At 34.5% G+C, this 21,259-nt stretch overlaps 3 protein-coding genes across 4 annotated transcripts; 2 read left to right on the top strand and 1 right to left on the bottom strand.

The window, feature by feature from the left end:
- Positions 1–136: 136 nt before the first annotated feature.
- On the bottom strand, positions 137–7,886 carry snx11 (sorting nexin 11). Of its 2 annotated transcripts, none has more exons than XM_083556229.1 (7): positions 7,688–7,886; positions 6,160–6,211; positions 5,584–5,670; positions 4,200–4,300; positions 3,924–4,019; positions 3,394–3,618; positions 137–3,295 (listed from the first exon to the last, which is right to left on the bottom strand). In XM_083556229.1, exons 2-7 carry the CDS (start codon positions 6,178–6,180, stop codon positions 2,905–2,907), a joined length of 921 nt encoding a protein of 306 aa, XP_083412355.1. In that variant the 5' UTR covers positions 6,181–6,211; positions 7,688–7,886; the 3' UTR covers positions 137–2,904. The 2 variants fall into 2 exon arrangements, with proteins under 2 accessions (XP_083412355.1, XP_083412356.1); XM_083556230.1 differs by lacking the exon at positions 7,688–7,886 and adding an exon at positions 6,848–6,947.
- Positions 7,887–9,114: 1,228 nt separating this feature from the next.
- On the top strand, positions 9,115–13,109 carry LOC310734341 (uncharacterized protein). Its single transcript, XM_083556245.1, has 12 exons — positions 9,115–9,231; positions 9,528–9,684; positions 10,078–10,311; positions 10,388–10,474; positions 10,567–10,698; positions 10,846–11,015; positions 11,090–11,248; positions 11,326–11,438; positions 11,523–11,637; positions 11,804–11,902; positions 12,537–12,708; positions 12,824–13,109. Exons 1-12 carry the CDS (start codon positions 9,190–9,192, stop codon positions 12,955–12,957), a joined length of 1,614 nt encoding a protein of 537 aa, XP_083412371.1. The 5' UTR covers positions 9,115–9,189; the 3' UTR covers positions 12,958–13,109.
- A 397-nt stretch (positions 13,110–13,506) lies between these two features.
- Positions 13,507–20,062, top strand: stx4 (syntaxin 4). The gene is made up of 11 exons (XM_083556231.1): positions 13,507–13,737; positions 14,418–14,525; positions 14,746–14,845; positions 15,017–15,091; positions 15,181–15,251; positions 15,390–15,498; positions 16,390–16,463; positions 17,051–17,188; positions 17,623–17,733; positions 18,239–18,332; positions 19,196–20,062. Exons 1-10 carry the CDS (start codon positions 13,708–13,710, stop codon positions 18,314–18,316), a joined length of 894 nt encoding a protein of 297 aa, XP_083412357.1. The 5' UTR covers positions 13,507–13,707; the 3' UTR covers positions 18,317–18,332; positions 19,196–20,062.
- Positions 20,063–21,259: the final 1,197 nt, after the last annotated feature.

Genomic DNA, 21,259 nt, shown 5'->3' with positions numbered 1-21,259 from the left:
GTCCCTGTTAGACTTGTGACGCTGTAGGCATAGTGACTCAAAATCATGCAGAACAGCAACTACTGTTCTGTACTTTATGTAATATCTTACATCTTGTGAAGTAGATATTTGAAGTAAGAACAGAATATTTTGTTAATTTCTCAACTTTATTTGTAATTAAGACATATAATCACTTGTAGCTTTGAAGTGCACAGGTAAGTTGGCCCTTTTTAAATTCTTTTAATTAAAAAGCATGAACATCCCATCAAAACACATTAACTGGTAAGAGGAAAATAGGTATCTAGGATATTTTTTCATTTAAAACCTGAGTGCACTGCTTTCTAGTCCATGCCTTTATACCAGAGAAACATAAAACTTCCAAACAGAATAGTAGTCACAGTTATGCCCAGAAATAACAGTTCAAAGAAAACAGTACCATTTGCTATGAATCAGTTATCTGTTACAGTGCTTTCACTTCCCCTATAACAGCATAAGCAGCTTTTTGTAAACCAATAGAAAAAAACAAAAACATAACAGTTTCATTGCTATAGTACAACAGTATGGAGGGGGAAAAAAAGACGAGTAAAGCACTCAATCCCTATTTACATCATGGACCCTGTTCATTAGTTTAATGTTTTTGTTTTGTTAATCTGGGCATATAGTATCACTTGCCAGTGAATACTGTGTTCTTATTTTCCCTTTTCTCACAGACATATTGATGTGATACGCTTTGTGCAACATTTAAATCAGCCAGATCAACATATCAGCTATAATAGATTGTTCCCATGGCCTCAACATTAAACAACATGCATTAGAAAAATAAAGAGTAGACAACTACAAGAGAGGAAAGTACCTGCGTCCTAAGAAGACAGTTGTATACATAGGACTGAGTGTACAAAACATTAGGGGGACACTGGAATGACAAGCTTTACTTGATCATAATTCATTATTCATTCCGAGCACCCTTTACATATGTATGCATTATGTAAGGCACATGGGCGATTGCTTTCCTCTATGACCTTAAATTCCCAGCAGCAGCCACTGAGATTCATCACGACATACAGGTCCTTTCAGGTCTTCATTTTTTTAATGTTTGTCTTCTTAACAGTTGCCTCCCAGAACACCTACAACTTGGTGTATTTTGCTGAATGTTGTAGACCTCTGAAAGGTTGTACTCCGACATATAGAACCCCAGAAATATAAACTCTGGTGAGTAATTAATAATTCTGTAGTAGACTGACAATGGACAGAGTGTGCAGTATGTTCAACAGTGCAATTAGTTTCCCATGTTTCCCCAGTGACTGGACCGTTCCGCTCAGGAAACACTGTTTCGAACGTCTTCATATAAAATAACTAGATTTACAAGTAATATAAGTCTTAACAATACATTGCAATAGTTTGAGGGTATGCATTGAAAAGAGACCCTGACCTTTACTTATAGAGTAACATGTAAAGGAAAAAAGAACATACGTAAACAGAATGAAATATCAACTTATTACAAATAAAGATTGCAACAGTTGTACATGTGCCTAAGGTGAAAGCTTGCCATCCCCAGGCATAGTGAAAAGATGGTGCTGTATGCAAAGTAGGAACAGAGGCTTCTAATTAAAAAGTTAACAAGTTTCAAAATCAGGTGATCATATGACAATCTAATTTTTTTATGCGGCACAAACTATTGGAACAGACACATTTGCCCACTTGTTCATATCTGAGGGGGTAATTAAGAAACTAATCCACATACTGATATTTTTCAGAAGTTGAAAAACACTTTACAGATTGGGTTAGGGTTAGGGTTAGGGTTAGGGTTAGTTGAGATCAACTGTAAGGTTGCCAATGATTTGAAAAACTTGTCCCTTCTAGTTTTTTTGTTTGTTTGTTTACAATGGGTGCCTCTGTAATTGTTGTGTTGACTACACTCTAGCTGAAAAAGGAGCATGTTGTTCCAAAGATTGCACATGTCCTAATCCTTAAACATCATTCTCTTCCACTAACGAGTGAAATGTGAAATTATCTAATGAACCCGGGGCTCGCTATCTGCCAAATCAATACACATCAAGTCTATTCAAAGAAAGATCATTCACTCATGCCTGTTTTGTACACTTCTTGTGAGAGTCTATTTGAGAATCCATTTAAGCCTAGATTGCAAATTCCAGCATTTTACAGCTAAGCAGTAAAACAAACATATGGGGGGGGGGGGACATTACTCGAGTCTCTGAATGTCTGGACCCTACAGAACAGGTTTAAACTTGATATTTGTTTACTCACTCTAATATATTTCCCAGGCAACATGTACACCACCTGGTTATCTTTCTTTTCACCAATCTAAAAAACAGTTGTATTCGTTTCCGAGGTGTCCAAAGATTGAAATTCTTTGTCTCTGAGACATATGACTGCTTGAATGACAATTTTCTTTCTTAATTCGCTGCTTTGCCATAAATACAAGTTCAAACATTGCACCCTTTTCTTTAAAATCAACCCCAATAAAGTCTGACATTACTATTAGTAGCTCATCTTCATGCACACTTTCAAGACTGCCAGAAAGCAACTAGCCACTGGCATCTCTTCTAAAAGATTAGGTTACATTCCACCTTGTTTCATAAAAGTAACCCTTAAACATGGACGCCCGAGAAAAAAACCCCAAAACAAAACCACTGTGTCTATTCAGCTAAGCAGAATGTTTATGTGGAGACAATTTCACCGCTGGTGTCTCAGAGACTTCCAGTGGTCTGGACATAGATGAATCTTTACTACGCTTTAGCCACATATAAGCAGTTGTCTGAGAAACAGCTTGGGTCTTTCCAGAGAGCAGGTTAATGTAGTAAACCTAAGTAAATGTAGTGCATCCATAGATAAGCTGTATTAAGTTTAAATCATTATATACCTTTTCTTTCATTTAGAATATGTTCCCCAGAACAGCAAATATGGTTAGAAAATAAAGTCGACCAATTTTTTATTACTAGCTACATGGTTCAGCTGAGATTTATCCCCTGCAGCGGGTGCCTGCGAGACCACATATCCAACTCCATTACCATTTGTGTCCTTGGTGTTGTCATGTATTTGTGTTTGTGCATCCAGAATACAGATACCGTGTTCTTCATTAGTGTTTTGGGTGTCCAAAATAGCAACGTGTTGATGAACCTCCACCTCCAGGTGCCCATTAATTTCCCTGTCCTTTATTCTTTCTAACTGGTCATCTCTATGAGCAACATTATGTAAAGTTGTGTCGTCTTCTTGCACACTTAAATCAACAGAGTTTAAGTCAGGATCATTTGCAGCTCCTTCTTGATGTTGTAAAGAGATGATGTTTGGAGAAGGGCTACAAAAGACAAAAAAAAAAAAAAAACACAAAAAAATGTAAGAAGAATATCTTTTCTTATTCGACAATTGTTCTATTAACTCAAAGGTCATCTGTACCTTTCAATTGATTCATAAGAAATTGGTGCAGGGCATGGTTCTATTGGCCCATCTTCTTCTTCTTGAGCCCAGCCACGATTGGACGAGGCATACGTGAGGATGGCGTCAGTCACGCTGAAAGGAGTGTGACCCTTCACACAGTCTTGAATGTGACCAACAGGAAGCTGAGTCTGCAGAAAAAGATGGAGCTGGCTGTCGGACAGGCATACTGTCATGTGCACCACCCTGTGGATAAAACGTCTTATTAGAATGTGCTGAAACGCAGAACTAATTCTGCTGCTTACAATTCATGACCAAAGCCATGGTTTTCAGTAAATTTTTTGGCTGTACTGTTCCAACACGGTTTTTGTTTTGACAAAAACACTGCTCTGACTCATCTGAGGTTAATGTTATGCAGGACAAAGTGAAATTCAGCATTATTCGACATTGCTCACTTCCTTTAAAAATGTTCTAGATTCAAATGACTGACACTGATCTATATTATAGTTACATATTTCTGTCACATTATAGATTAGAAAGATGACACTGACTTGTCCAGGAAGCTCTGTAAACCCTCTCTCCGCTTATCAAGGAAGTCTGTGTTGTTAAAGTGGATGAAAGACTTTCCAGGCAGGTTAGGAACAGGTCTGTGTAAAATAAAGTCAGACAGTCATATAAACATACACACTTTCATACAATACACACAGAGCATACTTTTATTGCTGCTGTGCTAAATAACCTCTTGGATTTCTGAGCAGTCAGATAAATGCATTATGATGTCATTATTTTAATTCACTAAAAGCCTTGATTTAATTGTTTCCACTTACACCAGACCAGCATTCTTCTGCAGTTTCCTCTTCAGCCACACAAACTCACTATATCGCCGACGCACACAGGAGGTTTTAGCTGTGAAAGCCTTGCTGTTGGTCTTAAGACAGATAGAAAAACAGAACATTTCTTTCACTGAAATTATTTAAGATGTATTTAACCTCTTGTACCTATTAATAAATTACATAAACTCATAATTTATTGTATATATAGTCAGCTCTGGAATTATTGGCTTCTTTGGTAAATCATATAATCCCAAGATAAACATATGAGAGAAGTACAGCTATGCAAAAATTATATATATATATATATATATATATATATATATATATATATATATATATATATATATATATATATATGTATATGTATATACACACACACACACACACACACACACACACACACACACATACATACATACATTTCTATTTGCACCTCTGTATTCAGTACTTATGAAACAGAGAATTTTCTAATCATAACAGCACTGTGTCTTTTTCAGTATCACAACCCAGCTTTAGCCTCTTTCCATTTTATACCAAACTAAACTGTCTACTATGTTCACTAAGCTTTATCTATGTTTAAACTTAAAATCAGTCCTATTTTGAATTCCTGGAGAGTTCAGTGAACTGTTGGTGCCTACTAGCTCTAAAATTGTCCTACTATATATTTTTTAATAATTACCAACCATGATCTTTGGAGAATATGTGCCTCTCTAATCCTCAATTCCTCAATGTGTGGAGACACAATGCAGATGCTCTGTATTAAGTTCTGTTTCTGCCAGTTCATTACAGATCCAATTCTTTTAAATCTCAGTTGTTTCCATAACAATTTACAGTGGCATTTTTTGGTGAGCAATATTTTCTTTCTTTCTTTTTTTTTTTTATAGCCACTTCCTCTTGTATAAAGTAAAAGCTTTCTCACTTTTGTAAAACAGGAAGTTAGTGGTGACTGGTCTCAAACAACCATTTAAAAAAAAGGCCAATATAAATTGGAACATAATTTACATTCTGTTCAAATGCATTTCTAATGTGCATTTCTAATATTTGTGACAAATATGATTTTTTTTTTTATTGAAACTCAGCCCTTCCTTATATGTTCAGTGTAAAGTTTATTTAACTTGAAGTTAACCGAAAATATATTTTTATTACAACCTTTAAAATACTGTATCTTTATATAGGGTGCCAATAATTCTAAAGCGAAACGTGTCCTTTTGTAAATTAAAACAGAAAATGACAGTAACTACAAGTCTTAAATCAATTTACTAAGGTAAAAAGTAAACTGAAGTAAAACTAAATAAGAATTGACTTTACACGTTACTATAACAAAAAAGTTTGTATTTATTTATTTATTTATTTATTTATTTATTATAAAAGTACTTACATGAAGAAAAATCTTGAAGTCCACATACGAGTTCCAGGATCCCTCATTCATCACACGAGGATCCTGAACTCTTACAGTAATGAATTCCTGTTAAAAGCAAAACAAAATATTGTAAAACTAATATAAAAAAGTGCTGTACCCCGTCTCCAGCCAGATCTGACTATATTGTTTTTGTATTTTGAATGAGCAGGACACATCTGCTGTGACCTTCTGACAATACTTTATGAAGATATTTTAATAAACTACATTATTTTATTTACAAAACATCATGATAAGTTATATATTTTATCTTTTTTACAGACCAGGTTCAGCATTCATGCAGATTGCATAAAGTAGGAGTGGTTTACATGCTTTAATTTATGTTTTTTAAGATAAGATCAAACAATTTCACTACATCAGTGAAGATGTTCTCAGCTACTGTAACACAACACTGTACCAACTACAGTCATATAAAAAAAAAACTTTTTTTTTTATACTGTTGTAAATTGGCAAACGTTTTGATTAATCAGCAACAATTAAGACAAATGTGGAAATAAGACATAATAACAGACAGAGACGAACAGTAAGAAGCCTTACATCTTCTTGACTTCTCATCATTCTGCCAATTGTGAATGAGGACACATGACATCTACAGAATGAAAAAACAGGAAATGACTAAATTACTTTTGAGCACAGACATAAGAGTAAAATCACATTTTTGCCCTTCAATAATGCTGAGGTAGCATTTCTTCTCTTTTGTATACTAGGTTTGTCACAACATGAAACAATTTATTAATAAATCCAGTAAAAAATAAAACCATCTTTACATCTCCACCAGCAAACACCCTAACTGGAATAAAACAAACCTAAAACAAACCTCTATCTAGTGAATACGTCAACACATGTTTATTATTAATGTCAACATATAACAATATAAAAAATACCAGTAGTTTACTAATTAAATATTTCACTGTATTGTAGGTTTTTTATTTTTTTTTTTAAATAGGACTTCAGGGTTAATATACCATTTTCAACATCCACCTATACTAATCAGGATTGACAAACAAAGTTTTACATGACAATCGATCAGTTAAACATTTCTAGAACAATATTTCATTTAAACACTAAATTCTCATTCTCACGCACTACAGAAGAAAACAAAAGGTTTTTTTTTTTAGCAATTTGTTTGAACATTTTGTCCCCTGCTCTTATACGCAATGTTGTATCAATATCTACTTACATACAACATTTGTGTCATGAGTTTGACAAAAATTGAGGCACCAACCTTCTAATAAATCCACCAAGGGAAAAGTGCCTCTTTAGGTGTATCTCAGGAAACAGGAGAACAATTTACCAGTGTCTGAATCTGAACTGAAGAGGACACGGCACATGGCACATGTTCTGGGAAATGATCTTTACCCTTTACCTTTGAGAATCAGCCCCTTCCCTTTTAGCAGGTGACCACACACACACACACACACATTAGGACTGCTCACTAATCAGGTTTGGCCACAGTGTTTAATAACAGAGCATTTTTGGCCTAAAAACGAGAATCTACCTCAAACACAGGCACAAACACAAACACTGGCACATACACAAACAATGGCACAAACACAAACAATGGCACAAACACAAACACTGGCACAAACACAGTCACAGGCACAGTCACAGGCACAGTCACAAACACAGGCACAAACACTGGCACAAACACTGGCACAAACACTGGCACTGGCACAAACACTGGCACAAACACTGGCACTGGCACTGGCACTGGCACAAACACTGGCACTGGCACAAACACTGGCACTGGCACTGGCACAAACACTGGCACTGGCACAAACACTGGCACTGGCACACTTCAAGCCAAATACTGATGAATCACAATCGACACATATCAATCAATCATACATAAAAACTGAAAAATATCTGACACATCGCTATATTTATAGCAAGATAAATACAAGCAAAGAAAGCACATGTCAGCAATAATATGATATAAACTTCTGCTATGATCTGCTGCCATAGAAATCTCTAACTGCCCTTAATATGGATATGCTTTTTATTGACTTAACGGAAAAACAGGTCACAAACCAACACCAAAGCTTCATATGTAAGAAATACTTACCTTTAACCAAAATATCCCGGACAAACACCTATCTTCAGCATGACACCTTTATAGCTTTTGTCGCTACGATGTTTAGCTCGAGAGCGTACACGAAACGGATAAAAAAAAAAATAATAATCTTAACAGCGTTCGGACTTGTTTGGGTAACCGCCAACTTCCGCGTTGCGAAGTCACCAGCGATCATGAGCAGAAGTGCAGTAGTGTAGTGTGCAGATCTGCGCCACCTACTGGAACGGAGGAGAGCAGAACAAACCTGTATATCCCACCTGCACACACTCAAGTGTTTACTGTCACCAAGGAGAGACAGACAGCATCAGGCTGAAACTCCTGGTGTCTTTCTTAACTTTTAGACTGTGTACGAGACTATTTACATTACTCCTAACCAATATCTTCTGTATAAGGCCTAGACTACACATGTAATCGGATAACAGCTGTATAATTTATATATTCCAGTACAGATTTGAAGTAAGTGAATTACATTAAACATAATACTGCGGTGTCAAAATATACATTATTTGAGGATAGTATTTCTACCTTGGGGAAACTTATGGATTGTCAGGTGTTTGTGGTTTCTCTGTGATTTCTTCTTTTCAGCTTTACCAAAGTGAACAGGAAAACAGAAGCTGATATGGGAACCACTGTTAAAACTGTTGATATGAAAATGACAGCAGAAACTAACTGGTTTCCAGGACTTTCTACAACACTTACTGTAGCAAAAAAGTGTGTCTTATTACCTGCAAACTATGATAACTGTCTGCAGATTTCATAAAGTGACTTGTCACTGTTTTCATTCATTTACCCTCATGTAGGTTCTGTCTGAACTGTTTTAGTGCAGCTTCTTACTGATTATGCCTGTTTTAATAATAATTGACTTTATACAAAAAAGATTAAGAATAATGAAAATAATAAATCATAAATAAGAACATGGAACAATAGAGTAATATAGTAATATATATTAAAAGTAATATATATGCACCTGTGTGTGTGTGTGTGTGTAATATATATATATATATATATATATATATATATATATATATATATACACACACACACACATAAATACACCCTTGAGCATTGGAGGTATTGGTAATAACCCTCTGCTTTGCACTGGGCCACGTCACACTACCCTGTCAATAATTATTTTCCTGTACATGGAATAACGTTAAAAAATATTAGATTGTAGGACAATTCTCTAAATTTAATTTACACTTGTACCAAGAACAAGATAACAGTTACACTTTTGCACAACGTTACTGAATAGAATGTGATTTTTTTGGTTGTGTGTGCACTGTCTGAGCTGAGTGTAAGAACATTATCTCTCCTAATCTTCTTATCCCTCTGTTGTATACAGGTGGAGGAGTGAAATGAAGCCGGAGCGAGAGAATCAAAATTGCATTGTATTTGAGTTGGTTTAATGCATCAATCATCCAGTACATGTTTGTGGTTTAAACGGAACAGCTACTTTTCAACTAATAATAATAATAATAATAATAATAATAATAATGGAGGATCGTGAGATGTGGCAACAAAAGCTTGACAAACAGGTAAATGCAAATTTCACAGTTCTTTTGTATTTAGACAGCCTTATTCTAACATCAATGCAGATGAATCTTTCTTTTCTTCTGATTTTAATAATGCAGTTTTTTAAATAGCAGGATAAATAAATAATAACTATTTGAAATTGAAATTGCAGAACATCCAAAAACTTTTGTTTGTAGGCTTTCGTGCTGTTCTGATATGTATAATAAAAAAAATTTATTCTGCATTGAATGTATGAGTGAAACATATTATTGTAATGGAAATTTTAAAATGAATAACAGACACAGATTTATGTAAACAGCGAACACTTTTGATGAAGAAGCAACAAAAGAAAAGAGCTAATGCTCAGATGATTACAGCAAATCACGAGGCTCGACCAAAGAATCACAGGCAGAAACCTGCAGCTGAAGACACAGCTCTGTTGATCAGTCAGTCTCAAAGCAGCACCTCCTTAAATGGTAGGTGAACATAAACATGTGTAGACACACTTTCTCATTTTAACATCAATTTACATTTGAAATAAATATATATATATATATATATATATATATATATATATATATATATATTATATATATATATATATATATATATATATATATATATATATATATATATATATATATATATATATATATGTATGTATGTATGTATGTATGTATAGCACAGAAAAAGTATTACATCCTGAAGTGATAAATAAGTGTTAAGCTTAATGCGCTCACAATCATATTAGTTCTGAATTTGAATGATTAGTTCAGTTGTATAAGTCTGTCTATAATGACTACTGTACTATAATTAGTCTGACTTTTATATGTGTGATCCAACTGACTTCATCCAACTTTCGGTGTTAGACACTCAGCTGGAGCAGGGCTATGATAATATGGTTGAAGACATCAGTCTTGATGAAATGATCATTTCATCTGAAATGATACCAGAGGACACAATGCCACTGACTGCACCCATGATTAAGACACTTGACCTGGATACAGATAGTCACACGACTCCCAAACACACACCAAACACACCCAGTCAATCAGAAGAGCGGAAAATTAAGAAGAAATATATTAAGGAAACTCAAGTCAAATGTGAGTCTTTGACATATACAGTGATCATTTTATTTTTCACTGCAGTTTTTACATTTTGTTTTGTATAATATTTAAGTGCTTGAGCATTATGATGTTGAAGAAGGACAAGGAAAGCAAGAGAAGAAAACAATGAAGAAAAAGAAGAAAACAGAAGAAGCACAAAGTAACTAACAGCAAAAATATTAGTTTATTATTATGTCTTTTTTTTAAAGAAATATTGAATCCATAGCAAATGCCTTCTGTATTGTTTAGTAGTTGAGATTGATTCAGTGGTAGAGTTCAACACAGATGAAAACAAAACAGAAACAGAGAGTGAGGATGAACAAAAATCTTGGTCTAAGAGTCCAGTGCCTTCTACACCAATGAAAAAACAACTTTTATCTACTTGTAAGTGCAAAATAATGTTTTATTTTTTATTTTATATTTACAACCTATCCGTCTTACCAGAGGCAACATTTGCATTTACAAAATATCTCCTTATTGCTACACTATGTAACTCAGATTTCTTTTCATATTAACACTGTATTTTTACAGCACACCTAAATGACTCTGAAGATGAAACAGAAATCAAAGAGAATAAAAAGGAAAATCCAAAAACACAGAAAAAGTCCCAAAAAACTTCAAAGAATGAATATGATCTTGCATCACTAAATTCGAACTATAAACGTTTCTCTTCAGAGAGTGACTCGTCAGACGTTGAAAAGGTAATAAAAATGTGTTGCATTTTATCTTATTTTTTTTAATATTTTTATAGTGTGTAACATTTTGTATATGTCAGTCTTTACCAGTGTCTTTAGAAGATCTAGAACAGTTTGCAATTCGCCCTGCACCAAGAGCTGTGACTTTTCAATGTAGAATCACCAGAGACAGGAGAGGAATGGAAAGAGGAATCTATCCTACATATTACCTCCACATGGAGAAAGAGGATGGAAAGAAAGTAAGATAAAGAAATAGTTTATACTTATTTCCTTTATATTGCTCTTTTATCTACTTTCATTATGTTTCATTTATAAGGTCTTTCTCATGGCTGGAAGGAAACGTAAGAAGAGTACAACTTCAAATTATCTGATCTCCATTGATCCAACTGATTTATCCCGAGACACCAGCAGCTATATAGGCAAACTAAGGTCATTATTGTTAAAAAAAATTTAAATAAAAACATTTCTTACTTACCTATGAGCATTTTACAGTGATATGTTATATCTTTGTAGGTCAAATGTTTTGGGGACTAAATTCACTGTATATGACAATGGAGAGAATCCAGAGACAAAGCCATTTGTAAAGGAAACTGAATCACTTCGACAAGAACTTGCAGCAATTTGTTATGTATGTTGGCATATTCATAAGGTTTTTGAAAATAAATCTAATAAAATAAGTAAATCCTTTTTTAATATAGGTTGCATAATCATGTATTGCATACAATAGCAAAACGCAATTTTTTTAACCTATTCTAATTTTCATGAATTATCTTCTTATATTCATGTTTACTCAGGAAAAAAATGTGCTGGGTTTTAAAGGCCCCAGGAAAATGACCGTGATCATTCCTGGCATGCATGAGAATGATGAAAGAGTCTGTATTCGGCCAAAATGTGTGAGTATTAAAAAATTGCCCGATAAGTCTATAAAATCACTTTTGCTATAGATACAGTATACGAACAAAGGTTTTTGGACACCTAACCGACACAACTATATGTAGCCACAAATTTTAACTTGCACAATACTATAGGAGGTCTTTGTATGTTATAGTTTCGCTTTAACTACTTTTAGCATGACGTTGCACCCATGCACAAAGTGATTTTCATTAAGACTTGTATTGTCAAGGTTGGAGTTGAAGTCTCCTGCATAGAGCTCTTCACCCCACTGAACATCTCTGGTATGAACTGAAACATTTACCCACTCACCTGCCACTAGTGCCAGACTTCACTAATGCTCATCTGGCTAAATAATAAAATCCCCAATGTCACGCACTAAACGTCCTGTGAAAACCCTTTGCAAAAGAGTGGAGTTTCTTATTACTGTGTGTCCATAAACTTTTGGCCATATAGTTTAGTTATTTAGGTAAAGTATTATATTGCGGGTGCAATCTACCCATTTAATTATTCAAAAAATGAACCTATTCATAATGTGCCAAAAATGACATTACAATTTTTAATAAATGCAAAATAACATTTAACTTCTGCTTATAATTTATTAATATTTTCCACAACCTGTATCACTGTCCTCAGGAGCCTGAAACTCTTCTCACCCGTTTTGACAATGGTAACAAAGAGAATTTAGTTTGCCTTGTAAACAAATCACCAACCTGGAATGAGCAGACACAGTCTTATGTGCTCAACTTCCATGGACGGGTTACACAGGCATCTGTCAAGAATTTTCAGATTGTACATTCTGACAATGGTGAGTTGGAAGATAACAATATTTTCGTGCAAATGGAACAATACAAAGTTGGTTTCTGTGTTCACATGATTAAAGGTTCCCAAATTTTTTTTTTTTTATCTTTTATTGCATTCAGAAGAATACATTGTTATGCAGTTCGGAAGAGTGGCAGAAGATGTGTTCTCCATGGACTACAGCTACCCTTTATGTGCACTACAAGCTTTTGCAATCACTCTGTCCTCCTTTGATGGCAAACTTGCTTGTGAATAAATACACTGTTACACTGTTCAATCGTAAGAGTGATTTTTTTTATTGCTAATACCACCTTTGTTGACATATGGCCAAATATCTTTTAAATTACTTTTCAATTGTTTTGGGTCACTTGTAAAACTAAATTGAAATAAAAAAATATATAAACCACACTTTTTGCTGTGAATATTTCAGAAACTTATAATCTTAGAACTTTATGTGCAGCGTTTACATAGAATGGAGTGATCAGCATATCTCTGGGTGGAAATACTTTGTTACTGAAAAAGGTCAGAGGAGAACGGCTGGACTGGTTCAAACTAATAGGAAGAGTACAGCCATTTAATACAACTATGGTGAACAGAAAATCATCTAAGCATTTAAAGCACAATAAACCTGGGTAATGACAGGAGACTATGATGGTTGCACTGGCCAGCCCTTTCAATACTGTTCCTATTGAAGCAGGGGAAACGGTGTATGTGTATTTATTAATTATTAAGTATCCTCTCTCTCTCTCTCTCTCTCTCTCTCTCTCTCTCTCTCTCACACACACACACACACACACACACACACAGAGCTGGAGGCTGTACAGGGTGTGTTCTCAGTAGGTGGTAGTGTGCTGTACACGCTTCAGCCCGACTCCCACAGAAGAAGCACAGGGACTCGGAACCACTTGAAATGGAAACTCCCTTTTCCTCCTCGTACTGTCATTCCGTTTTGGTAACTTCGATAAAGTAACTCGGATTTCAGAAGGCGTTTTAAAACGAAGCAAAAATGCGCGACCGAACCAAAGAACTGGGGAATGTAAGTTAACATTTCGCTAACAGATATATTTAGTAGGTCAGCAAGCGGCATATAGCTAGTAGGTCAATGTAGTAGCTTAGCTGGGTAGGTTTGTTTTAAGTACTTGAACTGAACTCCTCCCCCAAAAAAACTTTGCTTTTACTTCCTTATGTATGTAGTTTAACACTTTTGTTATTAACTTGTCTTGCAGGATAATTGAGTGACAAACAGCGGCTTTGTGCAATTGACTGCTAGCTGCCCTTTTCTATTTAGCTGCTGCTACATGTAGCGATTAGCACAATACAATGACAAACCTCCAGACTTACTGTGTTCACTTATAAACAAGGCGTTACAACCAGTTGAAGTTATAAACTGTAGTGTGGTTTGAGTTCTGTGAGCACAGAACTGTTACTATTGTTGGTATTAGTAGTCCTGCACCTTCAAAGCAAACATGGACCTGTGATTTCTTACACACGATGCTGGTTGTCTACAGTTAATGCACAATAAGACACGATTCATAGATTGATAGACTGTGGACTGTGGCATGTTATAACTGAAATATATTGATAGAAAATTTTGTTTGCAATTCAACATTTGGTGGCAATAAGCAGCTAAAAATAACCTTTCTTTCCCTTCCTTACCTTCCGTTCTGTAAATGTTTGTATATAGTTGATAAGCTTTGTTTCCTCTGTCCACTCAAGCCTGTGGATGGCTCAGATGAAGACGAGGAGGGCACAACACTCATGATCAAACCAGGCACAGGGACCTCCATTAAAGAGGACAGAGAGAATGAGGCTTTCTTTCGGAAGGTAAAACTGCTGTGCTGCTTCCCTCTCTTGTCTATTTACAACAGAAATTCTAATGAAAGGATTTGGTTTATTTATAATAAAATATGGATGTAGAATATAATGTAATTTATGACCACTTGGTCAAATGTTACTGTGGAAAAGTGCTGTTTCTTTACAAGGTTGTTTTTCTAATCGTTGTCTTTTTGAAGTCATTGTCGGATTTTCATTCTTTTTCTTGTAGGTTCACGAGATTCGAGAAGGGCTTGAAACTCTTAAGAAGAAAGTATCTGAACTGGAAAACAAGCAAAAAACTGTTTTAGGTGTAGCACTTCCGGAGGAAAGTTAGTATCTTAGACATACATAAATATCACATCTAATTTTTTTTAGATTTCCTTTTTTGTTGTAAACTCTTCTTGACACAATAAGGCACTGTATTCTGTACAATGTATGATCATTTCTATAAAAGGTGATTTTATTTATTTATTTATTTATTTATTTATTTATTTTCCCAGGTATGAAGAAAGAACTGCAGACTATAAGGGATGAGATCAAAATATTAGCTACCCAAATCCAGAAGAAACTAAAGAGTAAGAAATTTTAATCAAATATGATCATAGAAGACATTCTGCAAGTATTTATTCCATCCGAACAATTGCATAATCTGACACTTTTATAGGTATTGAACCCAAGAAAAGTGACGAAGATGGGAAATATGTTCCAATAAATTTAAGAATGCAAAGAACACAGGTTGATTATTGTATTTATTTTTTTTTTAAATCATATTGTATTGTAGTATATGTTCCAATGTAATACAGTTAATATTCCAACTGCAGTCTTTTTCACAGCTTTTACTGAAATACTTTTGGATGTTATTTGTTTTTTCAGCATACTGTCCTGTCCCGAGAATTTATTGAGTCAATGGGCCACTGTAACACAATTCAGGCCAATTACAGAGATAGAAATGTAGAGAGGATACAAAGGCAACTTAAAATAAGTGAGTATCCAGTCTATTTTTATATGACTGCATTATACGTTACAAAATTCCTTTCACTTTCAAATATGGACTTCTCTTACATATGGGAAGGTCATTTAAGAACAATTAAACCTACTGTCATGTTCATGAAACCAGTTTGAGAAGATTTTCTCAGGTTGTGGGACCATGTGGAACCTGACATGTTTTTTTTGCTATTTTAGGTTATTTTTTTTGTTGTTCTTTTTTGACATGCTTTTCTTCTCATGGCAGCCCTCTTTAAAAGACTATTATGTGTGAACATTTCAGGTGATGTGTAGTTATAGAAAATACTTAATCCAGCCTGTCTCCTCCAACAATCATGCCACAGTCGCAATGACTGAGATCACATTTTCCCCCTGTTATGATTGCTAATGTGAACATTTACCAAAATAGCTGTCTTGTATTTGCTGGATTTTATGCATTACACCACTTCCAAGCGAAACAGGATATGCAGGTGTTCCTAATAAAGTGCTCAACGGGTATATGTTTCCTGACAATCTTTATTATGGATGTGGGTATTAACAGCAGTCTGTGAGCTTAGTACACCTCGATATAAGTGGCTGAAGAGTTGACTTTGGCTTAGAAGCTTGGAAATGGAATCGCCCATTTCCTGTTTAAACTTGGGAAAAATAAATGTTATAAGAAATATTTTTCTTCCCAAAATAGTTTTTGGAAAGATGTGTCAAAGTGGTACAGCTCAGTGAAGTGTTGACAGTGAGGCTCTACCAACTAGTAAAAATACAACACCAATAAAACAGTTTGATTTGAGTGTCATAAGTTTGGCTCTGGGTAAATACGGTTGGGTGTAAGCTTTAACAGGTAAATAATAACTGAAAAAATAAGTGTTTAATATGCGTTTTCTTTCCATTACAGCTGGCAATAACGTCACAGATGAACAGTTAGAGTCAATGCTTGAGAGTGGACAGACGGACGTGTTCACACAAAATGTGAGTAATATTAGCAGTTTTCTATTGAAATTCGCTGAGGCTTTGTTAGATTTGCAATTTGATTTGAGCTTCAATATCTTTAACATTAGAGTTGCTGTAATGGGCTGAATTAGTTTGTACTGCTTAGTGTACATGAACTTTGCTTGAACTGTAAAGGTTAACTGGTGGGGGCTTCAAGAATTTTAAATGAAGTAATCAGTTCTTTGTAGTAAATCATGTAGTTTATCATGTTACATGTTTTATATCACATGTTTCTATCCAAGTACTCTTTCTTGCTTTCTGAGGAGTCAGAGTGGATTTGGTAAGATAATTTGCGCAATGAAAACACTTCTGCTTTTAAAGCCTCATGTTATAGAAGCGAATTCATTATTTTCATTAGATGTAATTGTTCTCATCATATTTAGTCATGACATTAGTGACCTGTGGATTTAGTTGTTTTCTGTTATCATGTGTTGCATGCCAAAAAAGCATGACCCATTGAGTTTAGCATCCCCCCATGCAAAATGGACAAAATACTTCTTATGTTGTCTTGGATCAACTAGCTGGATGTCATTGTGTTCACATTGAAGTTCTGATTTTTTTTACAGATCTTAACAGATGCACATGCCACCAGGCAGGCGCTAAATGAGATTGAGTCACGGCATGATGAAATTCTTAAACTAGAGAAAAGCATCAGAGACCTCCATGACATGTTTCAGTATCTTGCAATGGAAGTGGAAGCACAGGTGAGTTCAAGTAAGACACTGAGGAAAACATTTAGCCTGGCAGATGTTAATTGATCTACTTGTCATGGTAACACTGTTAAATATTTTTTTGAATGTAATCCTACTAGAATGGCTTTGAATCTGATGAAACTCATGGAAAATCTTAAAGTCTTTTGGGACTCTTTTTAAAACAAACAAAATCATGTGATTGATTTTATCTATGATAAAAAACATAACTGGATATCCACATCTAAAAGGAAAATGTCCCTGATACACTGTAGGGCATTACAATTGGAGACTTATATCATGTATATCATATATCATGCTTTTGCATGCTTGTAAAAGTTTATGTTCATTAATAAAACATTCAATTGGGGTTACAACTGAGCTCTAAGATCAGTGATTGATATATTAATAATCTGTTAATGAAATGTTTATTTTATTTTTTATTTCAGGGGGAAATGGTTAATCGTATAGAGAACAACATAATTAACTCTTCTAATTATGTAGAGAAGGCCGTTGAGGACACAAAGGCAGCGGTTGTCTCGCAAAGGAAGGCCAAAAAGGTTGGTAAAATGAAACAATATTGATGCTGTGATCGAAAAAATTTTAATTAAATGTATTTATCACTTACATAGTCTTTGTTCCTATGAGTTATGGTTCCGTTTCTAGAGAAATTAGTATGTTCTTTTTCCTCGTTAAATGCGTATGTGCAAAATGCCTGATCTCAGAAACAAAGAACCATGGATGTGATGACAAAAGGTTGAAAATCGTGGTCCGTCCAAGTGCAGGTTGAGATGAGACTGTGAATGACTGACTGACAAGTAGACACACAGTGTATATTATCAGCATGGGAGAGGAAGAAGCACCTCTTCTTTAGACACTGTGTGTGTGTGTGTGTGTGTGTGTAACTGATAATAAACAGAGTAGAGAATAAACTCTACTCTTATTCCTTAATCCTCTCTGTTCATTTATTTTATAAGTAAAGACTTAAATTTCCATGAAAATGCTTATTTGTGTTTGTGATAATGCATTGATTTGATTCTTCTTTTATTTTTGTTCTTTCTTTAGAAAAAACTCTGGATTGCATTGTGCCTTGGAATTGTAGTTTTGATAATTGCTATTGCCCTGGGTATTAGTTTTAGCTGAGAAGTTATTAAACCAGGTTTGTACACTTTACCAAATATAGCAAGCACATACAATACAAATACATACAATAGCTCAAATATCTCCTTAATTCCAATATACTGACATTTCAGCTTAATTTGGTTTATGCAGAAAAATTACGTTTTGGCATCGAATTTTTGTTTATAGTATCAACAATCTTTATACATTATATTTTTCATTGGAAACACACATTTCCTTCTTTGCAATGTTCTGAAGAAGTGTAACCAGTATCTAAACATTGGCTCAAAAAATCTTAAAAATCCTTAAATTCAAAAGGAAATACAACAGATCCCTATCCAAGTTATGAAATCTAAAGTGAAACCTTAAAGGCAGAGGGATGTTCAGTGTGTGTGTATATATAGTGTGTGTATATAGTGTGTGTATGTGTGTGTGTGTGTGTTTTTTATATATATATATATATATATATATATATATATATATATATATATATATATATATATATCTCACACACACAGACATATATATTTTAATAGTCTCGTGTTTATTTTCGTTTAACCATATAATATACATACAGGTTTTAAGTTAAAGGAAGAAGCAAAAGTTTTTAAAGTATCTAAATACAATTTTAAGCTACCCCAGGCTAACCCTAACTCAAGAAGAATGAATAATTATAATATAATTATTATAACAATTATGAATAAATATATCATATTTAATGAATATATTAATTATAAATATAGTATATATTTCTTTAGCTGGTGGCAGAGGGAGTACCTTAGCACCTCTGTCCAAAATCTGAAGTTTTTCATGTATTTCTTAAGATTTAATAAGAAAAATCTGATCTGCATAACAGAAATTATAATTTTTGTAATTAATCTTATTTTCCCTTTTTCCCCTCAGCACCCTCTTTCTGCTGGTCTTCTCTGCTTTGCATTTTAAACAAATGATGTGTTGATGACACAAGCCTGAATTTCACTGATATCCTCATATAGCAACAGTTCCTCCAAGTTAATGATTTATGGCCCCTTGACCCAGAGATTAGCATTGATTTTGAAGCTGTGCTGCAATATGCTTAATAAGGATCACACAAGCATTTTTAATATAAACCCAGTCATTCTGTAAAAACACTGACCTGTTCTCAGGAAACCCCAAATGGTAAAACAGATTTTTAATATATAAAGCAAACAGAAGAACCTCAAAATCACTGTAAGATATTTGAGCTTTGTTTTTATCTTTCTGTTTAAATGTATTTGTTAGTATTGTGTTCCAGGAGATATTTCTCAAATTCATGTCTGTATATACAAAAAAAGGGAATATTTTACACCATTGCATTTATTTTACATTATGCATTTCTGACTTATGAATTACTTAAATTTCATTTCTTAAAATGTAGATTCCTTTTTACTTAATCATGACTCTACACCTAGTTCTGTAGTGTGAGCTGCATGCTACGAAAGAAAGCTAGGCATTGGAAATAATTTTTACGACTTGACTGCGTAACACACTAAAAAATGTGCTGCGAGTTACTGGGCCGGTGTCTCAAATAAATCATGCGGATTTGCTTTTTTATGCATTCTATATGTACAGTCAATATTTTTTCTCAATAACCTTTTTCTAGTAACCTTTATCTGTATGAATTTAGTTGCAGGAAATATCAGGCAGAGTTTTGCAGTATTTTGGTGCATAATGTAGTGTTATTTTGTACTGAACTACCTGTCATTTTAATACAGAACTGTTGTTTTAAAATAAAATCTATCTTCTACTAAACACTACTTGGGCTAATTCTTGTGTTTTATGAACTTGAATAAAAGTGAGTGAGTGAGTGAGTGAAAGAGAGAAATAGAAATAGCACTTAATGCACGGCGGTCTCTTGATAACCTCACACTTACACGCTCCGACCAGGCAGGAAGCCCAGAGCGGCCTCGACACACGGATCAGGTAACATTGTTTTATTTGTGGAAGTTTACTTTTCTGAGTATCAACAAAAGCGTTAAATCAGTTCAATACTAATTATAACTATGGTTTGATGTATGTCTGTTATTAGAACTGTTACAGGCCAAAGTCGCGTTTATATATTTATAAGATTAACCACATTTCAGTAGAATCATTTATAATGAACTTATTTAAGCTGAAAAATGTGTGTCTTTAAGCTTTATTATAGTTTATTTGCAAACTAAACATTTGATTTCACTGTCAGGGGCGTAATAATGAAAGTGGAACTTTTTGTTGTTCAGGCTAGATACTTTCGTTTTCAGCTTAGCTGCCACTGAAATCACAAAAAAAATAAAACTAAAAAATAAATACATATGTGTGTGTATGTATGTGTGTGTGTATATATATACAGTGAGGAAAATAAGTATTTGAACACCCTGCTATTTTGCAAGTTCTCCCACTTAGAAATCATGGAGGGGTCTGAAATTGTCATCGTAGGTGCATGTCCACTGTGAGAGACATAATCTAAAAAAAAAAATCCAGAAATCACAATGTATGATTTTTTTAACTATTTATTCGTATGATACAGCTGCAAATAAGTATTTGAACACCTGAGAAAGTCAATGTTAATATTTGGTACAGGAGCCTTTGTTTGCAATTACAGAGGTCAAACGTTTCCTGTAGTTTTTCACCAGGTTTGCACACACTGCAGGAGGGATTTTGGCCCACTCCTCCACACAGATCTTCTCTAGATCAGTCAGGTTTCTGGCCTGTCGCTGAGAAACACGCAGTTTGAGCTCCCTCCAAAGATTCTCTATTGGGTTTAGGTCTGGAGACTGGCTAAGCCACACCAGAACCTTGATATGCTTCTCACAGAGCCACTCCTTGGTTATCCTGGCTGTGTGCTTCGGGTCATTGTCATGTTGGAAGACCCAGCCTCGACCCATCTTCAATGCTCTAACTGAGGGAAGGAGGTTGTTCCCCAAAATCTCGCTATACATGGCCCGGTCATCCTCTCCTTAATACAGTGCA

This window comes from Silurus aristotelis (genome assembly GCF_946808225.1).
Source record: "Silurus aristotelis genome assembly, chromosome: 12".
In the NCBI taxonomy this organism is placed as follows: Eukaryota; Metazoa; Chordata; class Actinopteri; order Siluriformes; family Siluridae; genus Silurus; species Silurus aristotelis.
This window is presented reverse-complemented; position numbering and strand designations above follow the sequence as displayed.